The sequence below is a fragment of the Diospyros lotus genome, chromosome 1 (genome assembly GCF_014633365.1).
Source record: "Diospyros lotus cultivar Yz01 chromosome 1, ASM1463336v1, whole genome shotgun sequence".
Taxonomy (NCBI): Eukaryota; Viridiplantae; Streptophyta; class Magnoliopsida; order Ericales; family Ebenaceae; genus Diospyros; species Diospyros lotus.
The window spans coordinates 16640438-16660810 of NC_068338.1; the positions used below are offsets into that span (position 1 = coordinate 16640438).

At 37.4% G+C, this 20373-nt stretch overlaps 1 protein-coding gene across 1 annotated transcript in view; it reads right to left on the reverse strand.

The window, feature by feature from the left end:
- Nucleotides 1-20373, reverse strand: part of LOC127806783 (ubiquitin C-terminal hydrolase 12-like) — a 120443-nt gene that overhangs the window by 9981 nt on the left and 90089 nt on the right. Inside the window, exons 10-18 of the mRNA XM_052344300.1 lie at nucleotides 15466-15540; nucleotides 14724-14802; nucleotides 14451-14576; nucleotides 14280-14360; nucleotides 14057-14176; nucleotides 11744-11866; nucleotides 9068-9145; nucleotides 8857-8945; nucleotides 8666-8774 (exon numbers count right to left, since the gene is read on the reverse strand). Of these exons, the coding sequence (XP_052200260.1) occupies nucleotides 8666-8774; nucleotides 8857-8945; nucleotides 9068-9145; nucleotides 11744-11866; nucleotides 14057-14176; nucleotides 14280-14360; nucleotides 14451-14576; nucleotides 14724-14802; nucleotides 15466-15540 (880 nt within the window). The remainder of the gene's footprint in view (nucleotides 1-8665; nucleotides 8775-8856; nucleotides 8946-9067; nucleotides 9146-11743; nucleotides 11867-14056; nucleotides 14177-14279; nucleotides 14361-14450; nucleotides 14577-14723; nucleotides 14803-15465; nucleotides 15541-20373) is intronic.

Sequence of the window (20373 nt, forward strand, 5' to 3'; positions counted from 1 at the left end):
GAGAATATGAGTTAGATAGAGGAAAAAGGATAGAATGAGCGACCTGGTTGGCAAGGATAGAGGATGGCATCCGATTAATGAGATAACATCTGATTGAAGGGGAACATGCATTTGCAAAAGAAGCATGCATGCAGTTTCAATGAGATGACGGTTCTTCTGTTTAGTAACCCCATTTTGCTGGGGGGGTGCCAGGACAAGAAGTTTGGTGAAGAATCCCTTTAGATGTGATGTAAGATTAAAAGGGGGTAGATAGGTATTCGAGTGCATTATCACTACAAAGAGCATGAATGGCCATATAAAATTGGTTGGAAATTTCAGCACAAAAAGTAATGAAGATGGAAAATAACTCAGATTGATTTTTCATTAAATATACCTAGGTAATTTGTGAAAAATCATCACTAAGGGTAACAATTTTTTTTTTTGAAGAAACACAAGCAGATCCCCAAACATTAGAATGAATAAGTTAAAAAACAGAGCTAACATGCTTATTAACTCTACTAGGAAAGGGACTACGAATGTGCTTCCCAAGTTGAGATGAGACACACTCTAATAATGAAAGATTAGACAAATATGGTACTATCTTCTTCAAACTAGCCAGAGATGGGTGCTAAGATGACAATGAACTTGTAGTGGTGAGGCAGTAGTAGTGCAAATCACAAGTGGAGCAAATGAAGACAAGTGGTATAATCCTCGAGACTCATGCCCCTTACCAATTGTCCGTCCAATCCTTTGATCTCGGACAAATACAAAATGAAACAAAAAGGTTATGGAGCAACCTAGGTTAAGAGTAAGTTGACTGACAAAAAGTAAATTAAAGCGACATTGTGGTAAATACAAAATATATGACAAGGACAATGTAAGAAGGGATTTTGCACTCCCGACACCCTTGATTGAGGCTTGGGAACTATCAGCCAAGGTAACAGTAAGTAAAGACCCCAAGCTATCAATATCAGAGAACATAGAATTATTACTAGATATGTGATTGGTAGCACCTAAATCAAAAATCCATGGGCCGAGAGATAAGGAGTAGGTAAAACAGACTGTGATTTCCAGTTGTGGCAAATGATGCAATAGATGAAGTAACCTATTGTGTACGGCAAAACTGAAGGAACTAAGTGCACTCTCCTTCTAAATAGTCACAGACGGGGAGCCCTATTATTATAGTGGGTGCCATTGGTAGAATCCTAGATCTTTGAATTGTCATTGATAATTGGAGTTGTATTGGTCGTGCGAGGTGCACAACAATGAAGGTCATAACAAGTCTCCCTAGTGTGGCTAATATGATTATAGTAGGTACATTGGGACCAAGATTGACCACCTCCACCACCATGACGAGCCCCTCCATTACCTTCTCGATTAGGATGGGATAGTTATGGCAAGGGAATACTACTCTCCAAGGATTGAACCACCATGATCAACAACAGAGGACCAAACGCGAAGTAATCAAGAAAAGGACCTCCGTTAAAGGTAGAAGAGAGGTATTGCATAGAATCTACGTTTTGATAAGCTCAATACAAACGCCCTGAAGGTAGAGAACAATAAACATCTAATCCTGCTACTCTTGTTGCTTTTTGATGTCTTCATCAAATGGAATGAGCTCATTGAATTTAGTAATCATGGCTTGAAACTTACCCAACTATATTGTCATGTCTGACTTGTTTTATTGTAGACGAAACAATGCACCAATAACATTGTTGATACAAGTTATGTCACTCGTATACAACTCACATACACGATTCTAAAGGGCACTGCATACACGAAGAAGACAAAAAATATGCATTAAGGCAAGTTCAATTGTCTACCACAAGCAACATAGTAATTGGGCATCCACTTTCTTCCATGTTGATTAATGGTTCATTGGAATATTGGCAACTACCTTGGCCAAGTGATCCTCGATTCCTTGACCAAGAAATCAAATATCTTCAGTGGTAGACCTAGTGGAGTAATTTTGGCCATTTAGTCTTTCTGTGGTAATAGGTGTGTTGAAAAAATGTGGGATAGTGACAGTGACAGGGATGGAGAACAAATCTGAGATGTGTAAAAGGTAGTCGGTGACAAGGATATTGTGAAAGACAACAGAATTTGGGTTGGCAAATCTGGGTCACTTGGACGATAGACACGATTTGATTGGTCACACGATGAAGGGATGTTGGTGATAACAATGACTCATATTCGACAAGGATGACTGATAACTGGCAAGGATGACTGGTCGTTGACTAGACTGACCACGCAATCTTGACAAGCTGCCCAAGGATGGCCCGTGGTGGGGATAAAGTCAACGATAGACAGTGCTGGTGGCAGCTGCAAGGGTCGACAGTTGAGATAGGCTCGCCGACAGTGTTTGTAACAAACGAGGACTATGATGGACAATGATAGTTGCGGCTTCTAACCTAGCTTAACTAGGGTTAGGCTAGGATATGGCTAGGGTTATAGCTTTGACACAATGCAATAGAACAATGTATTTTCATCCCACAGTTGAATGGCATGTATAGTCTTTATATACATGAACATAGACTATTAAAAAAGGAAATAAAATATCCTACATATATTCTATATATCTTAAGATATATGCTTACTATATTATAGAAATACCATATACAAATCATCGTATCTTAATAGGAAAATTTGTTCACATGAGTTTGTTTGTCCTTACAGATGCCATTATTCCTTTAGTTTCCAATCTGGTTTAGCCTTCCCTAAGCAGAGGTACTTGTTCTTCTCATAATCCTCATTCTATTTACGCTTTCTTGAGCTATCATCATTCGTCTTCTATCCATTCTGCCTTTGTTTGTGCTCTTTCGTTTACTTCTATTCCTAAAATAGTTGCAGAGGCTCTTGCTCACCCTGGTTAGCATCATGATATGGATGAGATGTCTACTTAGCTTGCTAATGGGACTTGAGATTTGGTTCCCCTTCCTCTCGAAAAATCCTTAGCTGGTTGCCACTTGGTTTTTATTGTTAAAGTTGGTCCTGATTGCTCTATTGACAAATTGAAAGCCCGTTTGGTTGCCATGGGTTATACATAGATCTTTGGTGTTGATTATGGAAATACCTTTTCCCTTGCGGCTAAGATTGGTTTAGTCCATTTGTTTCTTTCCATGGCTTCCATTAGACATTGGCTTTTTCACTAGCTTGACATTAAAAATGCTTTTCTCCATGGTGATCTTCTTGAGGAGGTTTATATGAAGAAACCACTTGAGCTTGTTGCTCAGGGGGAGCCTCATCTGGTTTGTCACCTTAGGAAATCATTGTTCCTTTTAAGCAATCACCTACGTGTCGGTTTAGTCGCTTTAGCTTTGTCGGTCAATTCTTTAGATTGACTAGGAGTGAAGCTGGCCATTTTGTTTTCTATGCTCTTGGTAGTGTTATCTACTTGGTTGTCTATGTAGATGATATTGTCATTATTGGTGATGACGAGCAGGGGGATTTCTCAGTTGAAGGCTCATTTGCATTCTCATTATTGAGTATTGAGTTTACTAGATTTGGGCATGGCATTTGTATCTCTCAAAGGAAGTATGCTCTCGATATTCTAGAGGAGACAAGCATGTTGGATTCTAGGCCAATTGATACGCCTATGGATCCCAATCCTAAGCTTGTTCCTAGACACAGGAAGCCTATTCATGATCTAAGATGTTATAGGAAATTGGTTGGGAAGCTGAATTATCTTACAATGACTCGAGCTCGACCAATATTACATTTTGCTATTAGTGTGGTTAGCCAACTTTTGGATTCTCCTTGTGATGGTCATTGGTAGGCTTCAGTGCATATTTTGTAATATATTAAGAGTTCACATAGTAAAGGTTTATTATTTGAGGATAGAGGTCATAGACAGGTGACTGGTTATGCAGATGCTAATTAGGCAGGTTGTCTAGTTGATAGACAGTCAACTTCTGGCTATTGTGTTTTAGTTGGAGGCAATCTAGTTTATTGGAAGAGTAAAAGGTAGCAAGTTGTTGCTAGATCTAGTGCTGAAGTTGAGTACAGAGCCATGGCATTAACTATATGTGAGTTGATTTGGCTTAAACAACTTCTTAAGGAGCTGCAATTTGGTGATTCAGGTTCTATGTAGCTTACATGTGACAATAAGACTGCTCTTCATGTTGTCTTTAATCCTGTTTTCCATGAAATGACCAAGCATATTGAAATGAACTGTCACTTTGTGAAGAAAAACTAATTTCTAGTGAGATTTCTATAGCATTTGTTGAGACTGTGGACAAGTAGGTTGACTTGCTTACAAAGGCCCTTCAAGGTTCAAGGATTAAATATATTTATTCCAAACTAGGCACATATGATATGTATGCAACTTTTTGCAAGGGAGTGTTGAGAATTTATATTAACTTGTATTCGGTGTGCTGTATAAACTAGTATTAGTTGTACCTTGTACCTAGCATAGGTAGCTTGTACATAGCAGTTATAGCATTTTAGTATAATACAAATACTTGTAACCCTAGCTTAATAGATTTTAACAGTTATTTTTTCCCTCCAAACTTGAACGCCCACACCATCTCAATCTTCAAGAAACTCCCTTATTGAGAATTCTAATTGAAGAACTTCAAATGTGAACCCTAGCTCCAGTCATGACCTTCAAGTGCAATTGCAAACTTCTGCGGACTCCAATCGCATCTCTATAATAATGATGATAGTCTGCCTTTAGTGATATCATTTTTCTTGAAAATTTATCAGATATTACATGAAATGGCTTGCATTGTTCTATTTGAACGTTTACTAGCCCAAGTTCTTCCATTTCTTTTTTTCTTCTCCAATTTTTTAGTTTCTCTCTTCCTCTCTTAATTCCATTGATTTGGCTAGGTCAATTATTTTCGAAATCAAGCAAAAAGCTTCCAGATTAGAAGAAATCATCTCTCTTTTTCAATTATGATAGAATAGTAGTACTGCCTCTGCAATAGAGTTGACCTCAACATTGTGTTCATTTGAATTTGTTTTTTCCTAGAGATGTAAAGCTAGTTTTCTATTTCTCATAATTTTCTTCTATTGTGCCTCAAAAATCAACTAAGTAAAAAATCTGAGTCTCCCTAGGCAGGCCAATTTCAATTCAGAAATCCTTTTCAGCTCCTAACCTAGCCTAATCAGTTCCTAAGTTTTAGGCTCCGGTTAAAACCTTCTATTATGGCTATCCAGTCCTTCAGCAGCAATAAAATATATAGAACTCCACAATCATGCTTCTTTGTTTAAAGTTGTCACAACCCTAGGGTTAGTTAGGGTTGTGATAGGAATTGGGAGAAGAAATCAGAATTGTAGGAGGGGGAAAATCAGTAGAAAGAGGGAGAGATATTGAGAGAAAGGGGAAGGAACTTGAGGGAGAATGGAGAGAAATGTTAGGGAGAGAATTAGAGTTTCTTTCATTCAATTCAAGCATGCCAACAAACTCCTAACAGCAGCCTTATATAGGCGTCATTGCCTTCTAACAGCCTAACCACTTGCTAACAATATATCCTAACAGTTATTATAAACCTATTACAAGATTACCCCCTTTATTATATTTCTATTACAGCATTGACCCTCCTATACTCCTAGGTACATGACAGTTCCCTCCGCCTTAAAATGTTTCTTATCCCTAAGGAACTTATTATCATTTAGCTGCTCTTTCTTCATCCCACTCCTACCTTCATTTCTTGTTCAATCTCTTTTTCTCTCTTTCTCCTTCTAGGCTTCTTCTTCTTTGTTCTTAGGATTCCAAAAATGGTCACCGGCATAACTTGGACCAACACTTTAATAGGGGCAACCAGATTGACCTCAGTGGCTTCAGATTCAAATCTGAGTGCTTGAATAGCAGACCGAAGCTTATAGTCCTCAACATTGTTGTCTATGTTTCTTATGAATAGAGTTCGAGATGATTGTTCCCCATGAGGAAGTTCTCCATAACCCAAATTAATAGATCCTCCAGAATGACAATAAGGGAAGCTATCTTTTCCCAAGTCCAATTCTCCAATACTGCCAAAAAAATCCAAATCTTTAGTATCATCTCCAGCCTTGGAGTGGGGCACATAGTCAACCCCGTCAGTCACCCCTGACAGTAAGTCATTGCCATTAAGGAAAGGTTTTCCAATAGTTTGTGTCTCAATTCCCTCAAGGGATTCAAGAGGTTCCTTAGCAATTAAACCATCTGCTCCTGTTAGAAATTCTGCCACATCTTCGTCTTGTTCATTGGAAATTTTCTGAAGCTCACTGTCAACAGTTTTCTCCTCCACATCAGCAACATCTTCTTCTTTTAGCTTACTGGAATTCACTCCTGCTGAATAGTTATCGGAATCCATCCTCTTCTGGTTAGAATTTTCAGAATGATCATCTGCAACATTCCTTCTCGGTTTGTCGAAGAATTCTGCTGGAAACTTGTAGTTATACTCCTTACTCAGCATCCTTGCAAACTCTTGAAGCTCTTCTCGTATTACACAGCCAAATTCCTCACACATTTTGCTAACCCAAGGGTCTAATGTCCGTTTCCGTGCCTCATGATTTAGCCCAAACTCTTCACGTTTTCTGTTGTATCCCACTGAAAATGCAGCATCCTTCTGCTGCAAAGGAGACTCCCATTGTTTCATACGCAAGCTATTCGTCATGGTAGAATTCTCAAGAGCAGGACCAGTCAAAGGCCAGGGCATAGGAGCTTGATACATCCTTAATCCAACTCTTCCGTGAACATATCGGGTTCTTAGTTAGAATCACCTCAAACGCAATTCACTGCCCGTGGAATTCTCGTCTCTAATTTGCTGGTATGCGTTGTCGAACTTCTAATCGGAATCTCCTAAATTACCACTCGATCAGTTCCGATAATGACTAAGGTTGTCTTCCTGAACTGCTACTGCAACAGCTCGGAAAGTAGCAGCGAATCAAACCGCTGCCCCGCCTTCGCAGTCGAACCTTCTATCTTTCCTCAGCAAAGAGATCGACGGCTAAGAATGTTCAACGGAACTCGCCGGAAGCCACTCCTCCTACTTCTTCAGATCCAAGCCGACCTCTCCTCCTTGTGCATTGGAATCAATTCCGCAATTCACCATAGCAAAATCAAGATTCCGCCAGGCTCTATAAGTTTCACCTGCCTCGTCTTCTCGTCTGCGCACTCTGATTATTGCCTCACCTCCTTTCACTGGAAATCACTGCTCCAAGAATCGAACAACCTTCCAAATCGATGGAATTCTGCTAGATTGCCGAAGTTTCCCCACTGGAATCGTCTGGGCTGCTCACTTTCCTTAAGCGACTGTGATGCAACCAACGAAATTCTGCGGAATTAAGAATTCGATGGTTGTAGTAGCTTATGACTTGGCTCCCAAATCCGCTTAAGTTGCTTCGCCCATTCGCTTCGAACAAACTTACTGCGATTCGCGGTTGAGCGTCTACCTTCTGCTCATTCCAAGGAAAGTCGAACAACTCTTCCAGATCACAAGCCGTGATCGCTTGTACCTCAGCTTCCCATACCTGCTACGCTACTTTGATTTGGACTTCAAATTCAACTCGGTATCACCGTCGGCCTCTCCTTTGCACGCCAATTCCGAGCAAGACTTATTAAAATTCGTTGCCGTTCATCAACATCTTCAATTCCCCTTAGTCCTGATTCCACACCCAATCACCGTCCAACACTCCAAGTCGGCCAATTGTTCGCTTATGATCACAATTGTCGTCGATCATCAATCGTTCAAGAATCTGGACTAGCCTTAATCGCATGCCTTAATACTCTGAATCTTACGCACTGATAACAAAACTTCCAGATCCTTAGCCGAAAATCACCGGAACCACTTACTGGAATTAATCGGAACTCTGGAATTCACTTGAATCGAAGTCGCAATCACGGCTCTGCTTCTCCTTCCTTGTTCGACTGCAACAACGCTTCTTGTTTTGATTGCAAATTTGAACGCGGACTGCCGAAAATTAGCCTAGCTCGCCTAGCCTTTGAGTTTCGGATAAGAATTGCTAAAGTCACAAACTAGAATTGATTGAAATCACAGCCAAGGATTGACTGCTCTGATACCAATTGTCACAACCCTAGGGTTAGTTAGGGTTGTGATAGGAATTGGGAGAAGAAATCAGAATTGTAGGAGGGGGAAAATCAGTAGAAAGAGGGAGAGATATTGAGAGAAAGGGGAAGGAACTTGAGGGAGAATGGAGAGAAATGTTAGGGAGAGAATTAGAGTTTCTTTCATTCAATTCAAGCATGCCAACAAACTCCTAACAGCAGCCTTATATAGGCGTCATTACCTTCTAACAGCCTAACCACTTGCTAACAATATATCCTAACAATTATTATAAACCTATTACAAGATTACCCCCTTTATTATATTCCTATTACAGCATTGACCCTCCTATACTCCTAGGTACATGACAAAAGTTTCCTCAAGTTGTCCAACGGAAAGAAGTAGATAGGCGTGGGGTCACCATGAACACTAAAATCACCTCCTCTGACCTGAAAAGGGTGATCAAATAGCTTGGAAGTTTAACAATTTAAGCCTTCAAAGTTCAGATCAAATAGCTTGAGCAGCACAGGCATGCTTACAGGTGCAAAGCAGATGTCATATTAGAATTGTACCTTCATCCCCATTGACTCAAATAGCTTTACCTCGCTGTGGACTCAATGGTAGTGTGCAAAAATGTATAGACCCTACAAGTTCAGAATGTTGCATCGAAAAAGACAAAAGTATGGAGAAAATCAAACCTCATAAAAGTCAACATCCTCCTCAGGAGCAAGGCCAGCCATTGCTTTCACTTTCGACAATATTTCTGTAGGCTTACCAGTAACGTTCACAATCAATCTTCCCACATAACTGGAATAATAGAGTAACATATCATAGGTCAATCGCAAGAAATTCCTAGACAAGAACTGGAAAAAAGTGAGATAATAATTACCGTAGATTTTCTTTCTCAGGATCATATAGCTTGAAGAAAAGCAAAATATCATCTTTTATCTTTCTAGGGGGAGGTATAGGCTGAAAATTCTGAATGATACAGAAAAGGATCAAATGATACCATAGAATAGGTAACTTAAGCTAGCTGTAAACAATTAATAATGCCATAGAATATGAATATGCTATAAAGCCTAAATCTGCAAGAAAATTACTGATCCAAGCTCCACTTCCAAGAACAACTTCAATTCTGGATTGGGACCTTTTTCAGATAGAATCGCCAAATCCCCAACCTACAATGCAAGGCAAGGCACATTGGTTGGAGAAGCATATTATATGAATTATATATTATATGGGCATCAGGATGAAATTCCAACATATAGTTCCACTCGACAGAATGAGGATGATTGTAAAAGAAGAAGGAATTAGGAATTGGGAACTGTAATCAGAGACTGACAATAAAACAATAACCAATGGAATCAGAATACGGTCCTTATCTGACCCAGAACATGATTAATTAATTATCAATTATGAAACCCTTTAAGCTCATCTTTGCATAAACAGGTCATTGACGAATTGTCAAATGTATTGATCATAAAAACAAAGGCTTCACCACATGGCAATATCAGTGAATAATAAACTCAATAGATTACAACTGTAGGGCCAACAATAGAGTTTGTATTTGGTAGGCGGACATATAAATATAAATGATAAGCCAAAATCAAACAAAATGGATTCTACCAATTAATCTACAAAACTCTAAAGGTACTTGAGCAAGTGAAGAGTAAAGCATGGTTACCAAAAGGTGTTAGTAAATAAGGGAAAGACAGAAATTACATGTTCAACAACATTTATTTGCTTTAAAGAAGTGAAGAATGGTAAAGTGATTGGACAGGATAGTATCCCAATAAAAAGACAGACATGCATGAGATAAGAAAACATTTTATGGTTAATGAATGATTCCATGTGATCCTTACATCAAAGAGGATGCCTGACAAATGAAGAAACAACAATCTAGTACCCATTTTATAAGAACAAAGGAGATGTTCAAAGTTGTGAAAATTACAGTGAAATCATGCTAATGAGCCACATTATGAAACTTCATGAGAGGGTGATTAGAAAAGGTTAAGAATAGAACTCAAATCTCTAAAAATCAATTTGGTTTCATGTCTAGTAAGTCAATAATGAAAGCTATACATTTACTAAGGCATCTACGGAAAGGTTTACAAATAAACAAAAGGATTTAGTAGTGTTTATAGACTTGGAAAAAGCTTATGACAAAGTCCTCAAATAAATCTTACAGAGGGTTTAGAGAAAAAAGGAGTCGGACTTGCTTATATACAGGTTATTTGAAATACATACACACACATATATATAGAGGGATACTTTAGAATGTAAGGACTTAAATTGAGAAGATCAAAAACTGATTAATATGAAAGGTAAGATAAATGAAAACAATCAGTTTATGGTGGAGATCACATCCAAAAAGTATGGACAATGTTATGTATGATGTTATGGTGGAGATCGAGTATGGATGATGTTATGGTGGAGATCGAGTCATTCTAAAATAATCAGTTTAGATATTTCAAATCAATTATTGCAAAAGGTGAAAGAATTATTGAGGATGTTACTCATACAATTAAAGTGTGACAACTAAAATGAACAAATGCTTCTAAACTTTAATGCAATTGCCAAATCCCTTTAAAACTTAAAAAAGAAAGTTTTACTGGACAACTATAACACCAAATTTTGTTGGATGGCATATAGTGTTAGTAAGTAAGCAATACCATGAAATATGAGTGTAATTGAGATGAGCATGTTGCATAGATGAGTGATCATGTCATCCATAATAAGGTAACAGTAGTGCGTATTGATAATAAGATGCATTAACATGGTTTGGACATGCTAAGATGCATTTGTGAGGAAGGTGGATCAAATGACAGAAATCTGTAAAAATAAGAGGTAGAGGAAGACTAAAGAAAATTTGATAGAAAAAAATAGATTAGAGAAATGATCAGTGAGCTAGAAAAAAATAGATTAGAGAAATGATCAGTGAGCTAGAATCCCTATAGCCAATCCCACCTAGTTTATCATTGGATGAAGACCTAGTGTGCTGTTGCGAGGAAGGTGGATGAAATTTATAGAAATTTGTAGCAAAAGAGGTAAGAGGAAGACCACAGAAATTTGATGGAACTCTTAGGCAAGACATGAAAATAATGGTGTTATAGAAAATATGGTCAGACACAGATAATTTGTGAGCTAGATTCCATATAATTGACCCACACCTTGTGGGATGAAGGCTTGGTCTGTTGCTGCTTTTGTAACACGATAAAGGTATAGTAGATACACGGGATGATTAGAACAAGAATCAAGAAAACTATCCCACAAGGACCTCCAAGAAGGTTTCATGGGGCAGAATTTCACTTTAGTAAGACCACTATGTTTAGCTTTCCTGCTGAATGGCAGGCAAAGATGTGATGTACAGGTCTGATGGCACTGAGAAGCCAATATCTATATTTGAAAAAAGTGAAGAATACCAAGAAGCTTGGTAAGTAGATGTAAGCTTGCCAAACCATATAAATCACTTCTTTCGAATTCTCTCTTCCCCTCTTGCTTTATTTTAATAATAATTGTGTCAAATAGCTATTTGTTTTTTAGGCTTTCCTGTGGAAATTTTTAGAAAACTAAATTCACACTGATGTTTGCTAAAGCTGAGCCAACAACATATCAAGTTCTAGAGGCGTGCATCGAGGTTATAGGAAAAAAGTGATGAAGTGGTCAAATAGAGCACCAACAAGGCCACATTAAATAAGAACCATGAAAGATGAACTTCTCAAACAGGAGAGATTTATCTAGTATTTGAAATATATGAGAGAGCAGCAGAAGATTACTGGTGTTGTTTCCTCCAAATACGTCAGAGGTCGAAAAGGACGGTATGTATTATTTTGACGCTTTGCCCACAACCAAAAACGCTCAAATTGCACAGGAATACCAAACTCTTTGGCCACCAGCTCCTGCATTACCCAGATTCATAATTAACCAGGACCAACACAAGAATGTAGCATCTTCAACGCTATCACAAGACAGTTTTAGTGATAAAATGAAATTTTATCTTGCCAGCAAAGATTTAACAAAGAACTAATGGTAAAGTCACAAGGGTAACATGCCACTGTGGAAAACTTTTGATATTAGTGCCACGAGAAAAAAAAAAATGATATACAACCAATCATATAGGGAATAAATTGTAACCATTAAAAGCTAACCAGATTCACTCTTGTCAGCACAGCGTGCTGGGAAGTGCAAGGGAATAACCTTTATCGTTTCAGGATTAGAAACTTCCAGATTGGAAGTTGAATTGTTAAAGGGAAGCCTTGAACTTGCCTTGGCACCAAGAAATAGCTTTAGATAGCGTATTCCATACGATTTAAACGAGTATTAAAATTCAAACTTATGCTGCATTCTTTTATTCCCTTCCATCTTCCCACAAAGTGTTATGCATAGCTATAACCAAATACATAAAGCCTTTCCCTGCTTGTCCAATCAATGTGTTTATTGAGTTAAAAAGACAGACTTTAAATGCAATTGCAGTCTCCATAGAAGTCTTATTCCAGTTCCAGTTAATAATATTTTACATGTTCCAGTAAACAACAACAACAAAAGAATCTATATGGGAACAAGATGAGTAAATGAAAGAGAAAGATGTGAACTACAGTAGCATAGATTTAAATGCTTATCATTCTTCTTCTTGTTTTTCTCTGTAAAGATGACGTTGTACGCAGAAATGCCAAAAGGGGCCAAACCCAATACACAACAAACCACAAACAACTAACAGCAAAACATCTTCCAAGGACTTAATGAAATACCCGAGAGAAAAAGGCACATCTCCTCTAAGCATCCCCCCCCCCCCCCCCCCCAAAAAAAAAAAGAGAAATGAAAATGTTTCCGTCAAGCAAAAAAGGAAAATTAACAGAATTTTCAAAAGCACTCCTATTTCTCTCTGTCCAATAATGCCTCATAGCACAAAAAGAAATAATAAACTGAAACTCTTTCACCCTCCTTTAAGGATAAGCCCTACCAAAAGAAAGTGAAACTTCCAACGCTGACTGTGGCATCAGCCGCATAACCCAATGGAGACCCAAAAAGGAGAAGAAAGTATTCCAAATTCCAAGCCACTGAACATGGAGTAACTGGTTAACTGATTCTCCATCCTTGAATTGAAAACACCAAGTTAAAAAGAGCTCCATTTCCTCGGATTGAAAATGAGAGAATAGTGCCAAGAGTAGCAGTAGAAAAGAAAAAGGGCCCTTGGTAGATCTTTGATCTCCATAATAATCTTCAGGTCAAATTCAGTCTATCTTGGTAAAAAATAGCTTCATAAAAGGATAGAACAAGGAAAGTTGCCTAATTTGATGAACTCGAATCCATATGTCGACCTCCTGCATACCTTAGTATGAGCATGAAGGAGCTCAAAAAAAAAAAAAAAAACAGTAATCGGCAATCCTTCTGTTCATGAAGATTATGCCTAAAAAGAAGGCCAACCAACCCAAGGAGAATGGAGATTAAAAATAATCACCCACAGAAACCAACTAGTCACTAGCTAATTGATACAAAATGGGAAAATGTTCAGAAAAAGGGGAACTATGACACTAATGATCCAACTAAAATCTAATACTTACCCATCACCTATCTGAAAGGAGATGAATATTAAGAGTTTATCCTTAATTCTCATAATTCCTTTTTGTGACCCAACACAATGAGGACAGTAGATCAGGTCTGAAGGCAACCACCTTTTTCTACACAATATCATTCTCTTTGCTACCTTTTACTCAAAATCCATTTACCTAAGAGTGGATTATTAAAAACTTAAAATTCTAATTAAAAAAAAATTCATAACAAAGAGGTAAAGGAAGACCAAAGAAAACTTCATGGGGAATTCTTTGGCATGACATAGAATATAATGGCTTTACAAAAGTTACGGTATTAGATAAAGATGATTGGTGAGTTAGAATTCATATAGCCAACCCCATCTAGTGGGTTAAAGTTTGGTTGTTGTATGGTTGGATTTCTTTCCTCTCTTTTTTCCCCCTCCAATTTTTTGCTTTGCCTAGTCTCCTCTCCTCTTCAACACTATTTCCTGATCTTTTTCACACTAACTTAGCCCACCCATCATTTACCAAGAGATGAAATCATAAACTGATTCACACCTTGAAGTGGTTAAACTGCATCTGCTTTTGAACACGAAAACTCCTAACTTTGTCATGATTGACAAGATCAAAATATATATGCTGCCCAATCTGCTCTACAAGGTCTTCATCACGTGCAACCTGAATGCATAATGTAATTCTTCAATTAAAAAAAAATGGTTAGCTAAGGATGAGCAACTAATACATTAATAGCCTAATCAAAATCGAGGTTGATCACAATAACCTTTACAATGGTATGACGTTGAGCCTCAGCTATTTTTTTATTCTTGAGCACTTTTTCTTCATGGTGACGCCTCAACCTTTCCTGGATTGGAAATTAAATGTAACGAGGACAAATTGTGAAGGAGGACAATAAATATATTAAACTGATTATATAAGGATACCAATATCTTACCCTAATATTTTCTGGAATGTCTTGCTCATCCACATTACAGAATATTTTCTCCATGTCACTTTCCCGTACATACACCAAAATGTGTGCACTTGAATGGTTTGGAGTATCATTCAATCCAGGGTTTGTCTGATGAAACCATCAACTTGTAATCAGGTAAAAGAAAATATATATATATATATATTCAAAAGTTAAAAAAAGAATATATTAGGGAAACTGAAAATCAGAAATAAGAAATAACCAGAAAACATCCAGTAACCAAAGTGAAAACATAACCTCTTGTTTGACACCATATTGCTCCTCCAAAGCCCACCTCATATCTTCTTTCGTCACCCATTCATCATCAAATTTATACCTTCAAGTAAATCAGATTTTAAAATATGAGGAGATAAACAGGCAATGTGATTCCTAGCTACAAAGTGGCGAAATGTGCTATTTTGTATTTCAAATCTCCATTTTAGCCTCAAACTAAAATGAGCAGCAGGAAAACTTTACAATCATGTGCTTGCATGTTACATGGCTATGATGTAAATAAGATAAAAGGAATTTGAAAGAATGAATATGACAATTTCATATGTTGTCTGAAAATATTTTAAAAGCATAATTTGCTAGGAGGGGGATCCTACAGCCAAAATGTGGCCCCAAGAAGAACCTGAAGTGGGCACCACCAATAAGTGGAACTTATAGCTATGTTTAACTAAGGAGACTTTCTAAACCATGATTTGATCAATTAAGCCTACGAAATTTAAGTATGATGGTCAGTCTTTTCTCTGACAAGAAGAAAGAAGATCAATAATTTTATTTAAGAATTTTTTTATTGTTTATTGATCTTCCTTGCACAAAAAGGATTCATTCCTTTTATAGTTGTAAAGAACTAGCCATTACTTGCTTTAACAAGCATGCCAGGGAAACATGTAAGAATCCATCTCAGTATCTAATTAGCATGAAACAGACAGTTAAGTAAAGCTTACATAAGCAAATTATTGTGTTTTAGTAAATTTGGAATTCAGATGCATACCAGTCATCAGAAAGAGTTGGCCTTATAAAGGCATAGTAATGTCCACCATGTGCCCCACCACTGTGCACTAAAACACTGCAGATAATATCACAGTTGTAAGAATAACAAAATTCAACTTCATAAAAAAGACAGTAAAAATAATATGGATAATAAATAACCAAAGATTTTCATCCATCAAAATATGCACTGCACTTTTAACTTTTTCTTCTTACTTTAATAAACAATATGTATTCGTGATAGATTAAACCACATAGACTCTTTCTGGGAGACTCATAGGTTTGGTTGTTATATCTATGATTTTGAAATAACTATTAATTTTATTTTTATAATGAGAATTTTACTTGGGAAATGATTAAAAGATCTCAGAAGTGACTTAACATATGACAAAACATTTTTCCAAGGTTTTGAAACATGACTGAACATGTTTGGGAACACACACAAAATTTTGAAACTGTTGCAATAACAGGCAATTAGGGTAATTTGAAAGGGTAGAAAAGACACCCTACCTCTTGGCAATCCTCTTATTTATATCATTTTTATTTATAGATCAGGAGTCTAGAAAAGGAAACTATATACAAGGAAATAATCTTCTAATTACAGCCTATATACAAGATATAACTTCCAATCAATAATTGTTGTTTTCCCTGATTTCCTCCATAGAATCAGTCTTCCATAATCCTGTACCAATAAGTCAATATTTTCAAAATAAGCATAGCTGTTACAGCTGTAAATGAACAGCTGTATGTAGTAATATCAGACTTCCAACACTCCCCCTCAAGGTGGTGTATGAATGTCCTTTGTGCCCATCTTGTAGATAATGGAAAGGAAGTCCTTGCTTTGTAATGCTTTAGTGAAAGAGCCTAACAGTTGATGCCTTAGACTGAACAAATGGGATGATAATTGGCCATTAGTGAGCTTCTCCTTTATAAAATGTCGATTAATCTCTATATGTTTGGTTCTATCATGTTGAACAGGGTTACTAGCAATACTTATTGCAGCTTTACTATCACTATACAGTAATAGTGCCCTTTTCTAAGGAAATCCCAGTTCTCTTCCATGACTTTATTTATCCATAATAGCTCATATACACCTAAGACCATTACCCTATACTCAACTTCAGCACTAGACCTAGCCACAACTGACTATTTTTCACTTCTCCATGTAACTAGGTTATCTCCAACAAAGGTGCAGTAGCCCGAAGTTGACCTTCTATCATCTAGGGAACCAGCCTAATCTACATCTATGTACCCCTCAATGTTCAAATGGCTTTCATTATTGAAAAACTGAATAGGAGAACTATGAATATTGCTCCGTGAATTTTTCATTGATCTAGGTGTGACTTATATACACAAAATCTTCTAAAAACTCTCCTAATTTACAGGAGTAGATTACAACAAATTTAGCTAGCTATTTTACAGATTTGGATGAGTAGAAACTTGGTTATCCTTATCTGATTTCCGAGGCTGCTTCATCCCTTTTTCTCTTTTATCTTTAAATTTGAATTGTTGTGATATTTTCACACAATCTTGATCCTTATCTACTCGGCCATCAACTCATTCTTCCTTACCTTTATCTTCTTCCAACACTCCCCCTCAAGCTAGTGAATAGATATCCATGATTCTCAGCTTGCCTCTAAGTGATTCGAACCCTTGTTTCTGCATTGCCTTAGTCAAAATGTCTGCCTCTTGATCTTCAGCAGGAACATAAATAAGGTTTATGTCTGTTAGTGTAGGTGCTCTAGACCCAATCAGATTGGGCATGTTGTACACTGACAATTGTAATCATGTTATTATTTGAATAAGGAGTTATTCAAATTCACAAGAAGTCATTCTATTAGTTTCTTGTTATTATTGTAATAACCGAAAGAAACTAGATAGAAGTCCATATGATGTATACTGTGAATAATCTATAAAGATGTGAGATGATGCATCACAGTTTTTAGACATCATTAAACATCCCAAGTCGTAGCAATGTCAAGAATGGACATTGACAATTGCGGTAAGACTTGTATGTGCTATGTGATAGCAATGGGGGTCTCACACCCATAGGCATAGGGATGCCTAGACAAGTACATAGGTGACCAATGTTGGAGAATGTGTCACTGGACATGACTCGCCATGAGAATCCATTTTGTTTATATGTTGATGGTATTCTCATACGAGATGGGTGTAACTAATCCTTGGACCTGAGGTTGTCACGGTCATCTCATAAGAAGACCGATATGCTTTGACATCGTTTCGATGGGCCTAGACAAAGGCTGCACGTGGGCGATCGTTGGATATATCGTGAGGCTTATGGAGATGGGTGCATAGCCAAGATGGGACTCGTCTATCCCTTGATAGAGGATGATGTATCTAAGGCGCCTTCGGTGGATATTCACTTTAAATCCATGGCCATGGTGAAAGAGATCAATAAGGAGTTATTGATTTACTTTCTAATTAAGTGAAGATATCCGGAAGACCGAAGAAAACTCATGTGATCGTTATCAAGCAACACATCGCCATACTTGAGATCACATAAGATACATTGACGAGAGGATCGTATTACATGGTAACCATGCTCGTGAAAGGTTATTTGCGGATTATGAATCCTTCTGAATAATTGGGTAGGCATGATGCCTTGCTAGAGGCCAATCTTGTCTTATGTGTTTGTACCGACACATTGCCAACATATTCGGAAGCCTAATGAGTCATACGCAATAGGCATGGTCCCTGGCTTAAACCAGGAGAGTGGACGTATGGTTAAGTGGGACACTTCGGCAAGAAGTTTTGCCGTCGTAGGTTCTCACGGAAAAAGAACAAATAGACGTAATGACGTCGATATGACGAGGAGTCGTCATAATGGAAAGAGTTTTCTAAAATGGCAATTAATTAAATTAGGAAGGAGTTTCTAATTTAATAATTTTCTATTTGTTGGAGTGGCAACTAGGAAATAAAATATATTTGGGCTTAAGTTAATATTTGGACTAAATTGGATTTGGGCTAAATATTAAAATAAATATTATATTTGGACTAAATTAGATTTGGGCCAAATATTAAATATTATATTTGGACCAAATTAGATTTGGGCCAAATATTAAATAAAATATATTTGGGCTTGAATTAGATTTGGGCCATAATATTTTATTTAACCTATAAAAGGATTAGGCCATTTAATTATATTTCTAGTTGGACTAGAATAAGCCCACTTAAGATTCTAATTAAATTAGAATTAATGGGCTAGCCCAATCCATTAGGGTTTTAGAAACCCTAGGGTATTTCCTTATAAATATCCCTTTATGGGTTGCCCAAGAATAAGGAGATTTTGGTGTTGTTTTTCAAGAATTGAAAAACGTATTGCCGTTCACTCTTCCCGTTTCTTTTTGCATCGATTTGAAACGTGGGTGTTCTTTTACCGTCCATACACAAGCTGCGCAAAGGAGAAGGAGCTAGCACTCCTATTCCGCTCTCCTTGCCAACGGACGCGTGCCGCGTATCACGAGTTAGAGGCCGGACGCTTGAACGGCTCGAATCCACAAACGACTCGATAATCTAAAGGTTAGATTTATTTATTTGTTTGTGAATGATTTAATTTCGACGTTGATCCAATCGCCGGGATCGGGGTAAGTTCAAAATTTTGAACTACGCTGTTTACCCCGTAGCGATCTTGCTTTACTTTCAATGTCTTCTCTTTCAATCTCTTGTTTAGCAAAATGTCGGTCAATTCTGACATGTTTCATCTGGTCATGTTGTACCGGATTGTTCACAATACTTATAGTCGATTTACTATCACTATAGAGCTGTTTAGGAGAGGATATAGGTATACTTAGGTCCTTCATCACTCTTCCTAACCAAATAACCTCACATATACCTTGACCAATGGCTCTATATTCAGCTTTTGCACTACTACGAGCAACAACTTGTTGTTTCTTGCTTCTCCATGTAACTAGGTTTCCCCATAGCTTAGTGCAATACCCTAATATAGATTTGCTATCCTCAATGGATCCAGCCCAATCTGCATCTACATATCCCTTAATGCCCCTGTTTTAGCTCTTTCTAAACACTAGTCCTTTTCTAGGTGTTCCTTTAAGATACCTGATGATATGGTGTGCTGCCTTAAGATGTCTTTTTGTGGGTGAGTGCATGAATTAACTGACAATACTTAGAGCATATGTAATATTTGGCCGAGTGTGAGATAGGTAGATTAGTTTTCACACTAAGCGCTGATATCTTCCCTTGTCCACTTGGTATTCTTCTTTTCTATCTTCTTTATTCTTCCAATTAGGCTTTAGGGGAGTACTTGCAAGCTTACACCCGAGTTTTCTTGTTTCTTTTAGTCAATCTAAGGTGTATTTTCTTTTGGATATGAAAATAGCTTCCTTGCTTCTAGCCACTTCTAATCCAAGGAAATATCTTAATTCCCCCAAGTCTTTTACCTCAAATGCATCCTTTAGTTGCTTCTTAAGATTTTCAATCTCTTGGTTATCCCCTATGATGATGATATCATCTACATACACGATCATGATTGTTCTCCTTCCATTAGCTTCAGGCTTTGTGAATAGAGTATAATCTGCCTACCCTTGATTGTATCCAAGCTGGATTAGAGTATCACAAAATCTCTTGAACCATGCCCTAGGAGACTGCTTGAGACCATACAATGACTTCTTTAGTCTACATACCTTCCCCCTTGTATCATTTCCCTCAAAACCAGGTGGTATCCTCATATAGATCTCCTCTTCTAGCTCACTATTCAAGAAGGCATTCTTGATATCAAGTTAATGTAGTTTGTAGTCTAGATTAATAGCCAAGCAAAGTAATACCCGAATAGAGTTTTGCTTAGTTATTGGAGCAAAAGTCTCCTCATAGTTAAGGCCTCGAGTTTGGGTAAATCCTTGGGCTACTAGTCTAGCCTTGTACCTGTTAATACTCC